Here is a 3,258-nt window from a genome sequence, read left to right on the forward strand (position 1 = left end):
GCAGCTGTAGCTATTCTTAGAAGGCGAGGGAGGCACTGGTAGAGTGAATATCTGAAGGACTGTCCTGACGGCAGAGGAGCCAGGGGCTCTCTTAGGACTATTGGAGATGAGGCTACAGGGAGGGGAGGACTTAACAGGCCGATCTGGTTGAGCTCCACGCACAGGACGCATGTGAAGAGATGCGGCACGTCTCTGGAGGGGGGTCTTCCCCTAACTGGGGGGTTGCCATGGATGCCTGTGTGGCCCTTGCCTGCCTGGAGGGAGGGACTCTCTCCAGAGCCCAGGCCCCTCCCTGAGGGAGGAGGCTGCCCGGAGCTCATGGCCACCCTTTCTTTCATCTCCATCTCTGCAGGTGCTTGGCCCCAAGCCGGCACTGCCCGAGGGTACCGAGGACACAGTCAAGGAGGACGCAGCCAACCGCAAGCTGGCCAAGCTCTACAAGGTGAGCCTCGGCTGCTGTCCCCTGGGGTCAGGACAAGGAGGCAGGGGATCTGGTCTTCCCGAGCTCAACTATCTTGAGCAGAAGCACACCTGGGGGGGTGCAGTGAGAGGCTCAGTATCCGCATGTCTCCAGTGGGCACCCGTCTGCTTCCTTTGCCTCCTGCACCAAGAATAAGAGAAAGCCATCGACTGCAGACATACCTGTGTCATGTTCATCTGTGGGGTCTTGGCAGCACATGTCCTCTCTCTGGGGCTCAGTTTCAAAGTCTGTAAAGTGGGGAGAAGGGCAGTAAGGTCCACTTTGTAGGATTTCTGGGAGTCCACAGAGAAAACTGATGGTAAAGTGTTTTAGGAAAATACTTGGGGAAATATGACAGAAATGGGCGTGTGTGTGTAGGGGGGTGGGTTATGGTTGATGACTTTATTTATAATTTTTTTCTTGTGATTTTAAAAACTGAATTGAAGCTGCTCTTGAGCTAAGGCACGCTGGTCTCGTGGCTGAGCTCTGGAAGAAAGACCCGCCTCACCGTGGCACTCATGTTGTGCCCTGGGCTTATCTGTGGTAAAAGGACAAAACGGGGTACAGATTCTCATCTTGTAAACGAAAAACCACATTGGTGATTTTTATTCTGATAGAACAATACATGCTCACTGTAAAAATAAAATAGCGAGCAATACTCAAGAACATAAAAAGAAAATAGAAGTCAATGCAATTTCACTGGCTTAAGATAACCGGTACTAGTTTTTAAATGTCTTAATTATAAAAGTAGCAATACTCAATTAAAAAAATAAAAAACCAACCTCTCCTCCTCTCCGCTCCATGGGTTATCGTGGTTACGTGATTACCATTTTGGTGAAAGAATATCCACATTACATCTTTCTGTGTCTAATTATATACTTTTTCATCTCTATTCCATATAAATGGATCCAAACTATTTATGCTGTTCTGTGGCCCTTTTCCCACTCAACACAGTTCAGGAATATCTTTCTTTCTTTCTTTTTTTTTTTCAGGAATATCTTTCTATACTAGAGGTCCACCTGGCCCTTTATAACAACTATATCGTATTCTATTTTACGAACATAAGAATTTTGGCAGGCCCCTTGTTGATGGACATCAGAGAATGTTTCCGAAACCTTTTCTGGTTGCAAAGAGTTTCTCTGCACTTGTGCTATGTGTGGCCTTAGAACAAGTTCCCAGACACGGGATGCTGGGTTGCAGGCTCAACAGTGAGTCAGTATTGAAAATACTGGTTCTGGAATCAGACGGCCTGGGTTCGAATCCCAGGACTGGTACTTTCTAGGTGTGCAGGTTACTTAACCTCTCTGCGTCTTGGTTTCCGTGTGAATAAAATGGGGATAGTAGTGGAACTATCATAGGGTTGTTGCAAGGATTAAAGGAGTTCTATAATTATGTAAGTTATTGGTGATATAAATTGCTTAGAACAGNAAGGCTCTGTGAACACCTTGGCAACCCTGCTGGGCCCAACGGGATCCTCTTGAAAGGCCTCATGGTTTTACCAAGAAAGGCCACAAGGGGGCGCTCCACTCACAACAGGAACACCATTACTTGCAGTGGTGTTCAGGTAACAAACAGTTGTTTGTTCCTGCCTCCCATCCTGAGTGACTCTAGTGACCTTTGCTCTAAGAAAGCCTGATATTGGGGGAGGAACCTAGAGATTCAGTCACACCTGGGTTTGAATCTGAGCTCTAGCACTGACTAGCTGTGAGATCTCAGGCAAGCCCCTTCACTTTCGGGCTTCCCTTTCCTCATCTGTAAGATGGGATAATGACACCTGCCACATAACATGATGCAAAACGCCCCACAAGGTGGACGTTATCCTTTCACAAACATTTCCATATTGCTTACTGTGTGTTGACATATAGGAGCCCAGTTAAAACTCGCTCCCTTTGTCCCCTTGCCCTCATGGAGTCTGTGTGGCAAGAGTCAGACTTGGCCTCGCTCCGCAAATGAGGCAGCAAAGAGGGACCTGGATGGGGTGGCCGCATTTCTGGCCTTAGTGGAAGCCCTTTTTCCTTCACCCCCATGGAGCCCTTTCCTTGCAGAATGTCTTGGGGATTAGGGTTTCTTAGGGAATGCTGGTTTTGAGAAAGGAATGATTGCAGCTTTTGATCCAGGAAAGTGGCCCTTGAGGTCCTCGTCAGTGGAGTAGGAGCTTCAAAGGGGTGGCGACAAAGCACAGTGGTACGGAAGCTGCTGGAAGCCCACTGGTTCACGGGCCAGAATTTCCTTCAACTCGACCCTACTCTTTTCCCCCGTATCTGCTTCTTTGGACCCTCTCCCCCAGACTGACGCTGTCTCCTTGACCCAACAGAAAGGAGGCGTGGCATCCGGATTCAAGCATGTGGTACCCAATGAGGTGTCGGTACAGAGACTCTTCCAGGTCAAAGGGCGGCGTGTGGTCCGTGCCACCGAAGTACCCATGTCCTGGGAGAGCTTCAACAATGGCGACTGCTTCATCCTGGACCTGGGCAATGTGAGTCCTGCACTGCTTTTTTTTAGGGGCCACTGAGGTGCTTTTGGCCTGGCCAGGCCTGACTCTGGGAGGTAGAAGCACCCATGTTAACACATGCAAAGACACGGACAGGGCAAGCCACAGCGACAGCAGCCCCTGTGCACACACATACTCTATGCATGAGTCAGACACACCTGCAAAGACTCAGGTACAGACGTGCCCGGCATGCATAGGCTCCCACACGTGTAGACTCCGCCCATCATATACATGCCAACAGAACTTGGGCACAGTGTACTCGGACTTTGATTGACATATGGACTCCCTGACATATTGTGTTCATATA

General features: G+C 49.1%; 1 protein-coding gene across 1 annotated transcript in view; it reads left to right on the forward strand.

Moving 5' to 3' along the window:
• GSN (gelsolin) overlaps nt 1-3,258 on the forward strand; it is a 31,977-nt gene that overhangs the window by 10,112 nt on the left and 18,607 nt on the right. The window contains exon 5 of the mRNA XM_019648239.1: nt 353-442. Within this exon, the coding sequence (XP_019503784.1) occupies nt 353-442 (90 nt within the window). The remainder of the gene's footprint in view (nt 1-352; nt 443-3,258) is intronic.

The sequence above is a fragment of the Hipposideros armiger genome, unplaced genomic scaffold (genome assembly GCF_001890085.2).
Source record: "Hipposideros armiger isolate ML-2016 unplaced genomic scaffold, ASM189008v1 scaffold_123, whole genome shotgun sequence".
Taxonomy (NCBI): domain Eukaryota; kingdom Metazoa; phylum Chordata; class Mammalia; order Chiroptera; family Hipposideridae; genus Hipposideros; species Hipposideros armiger.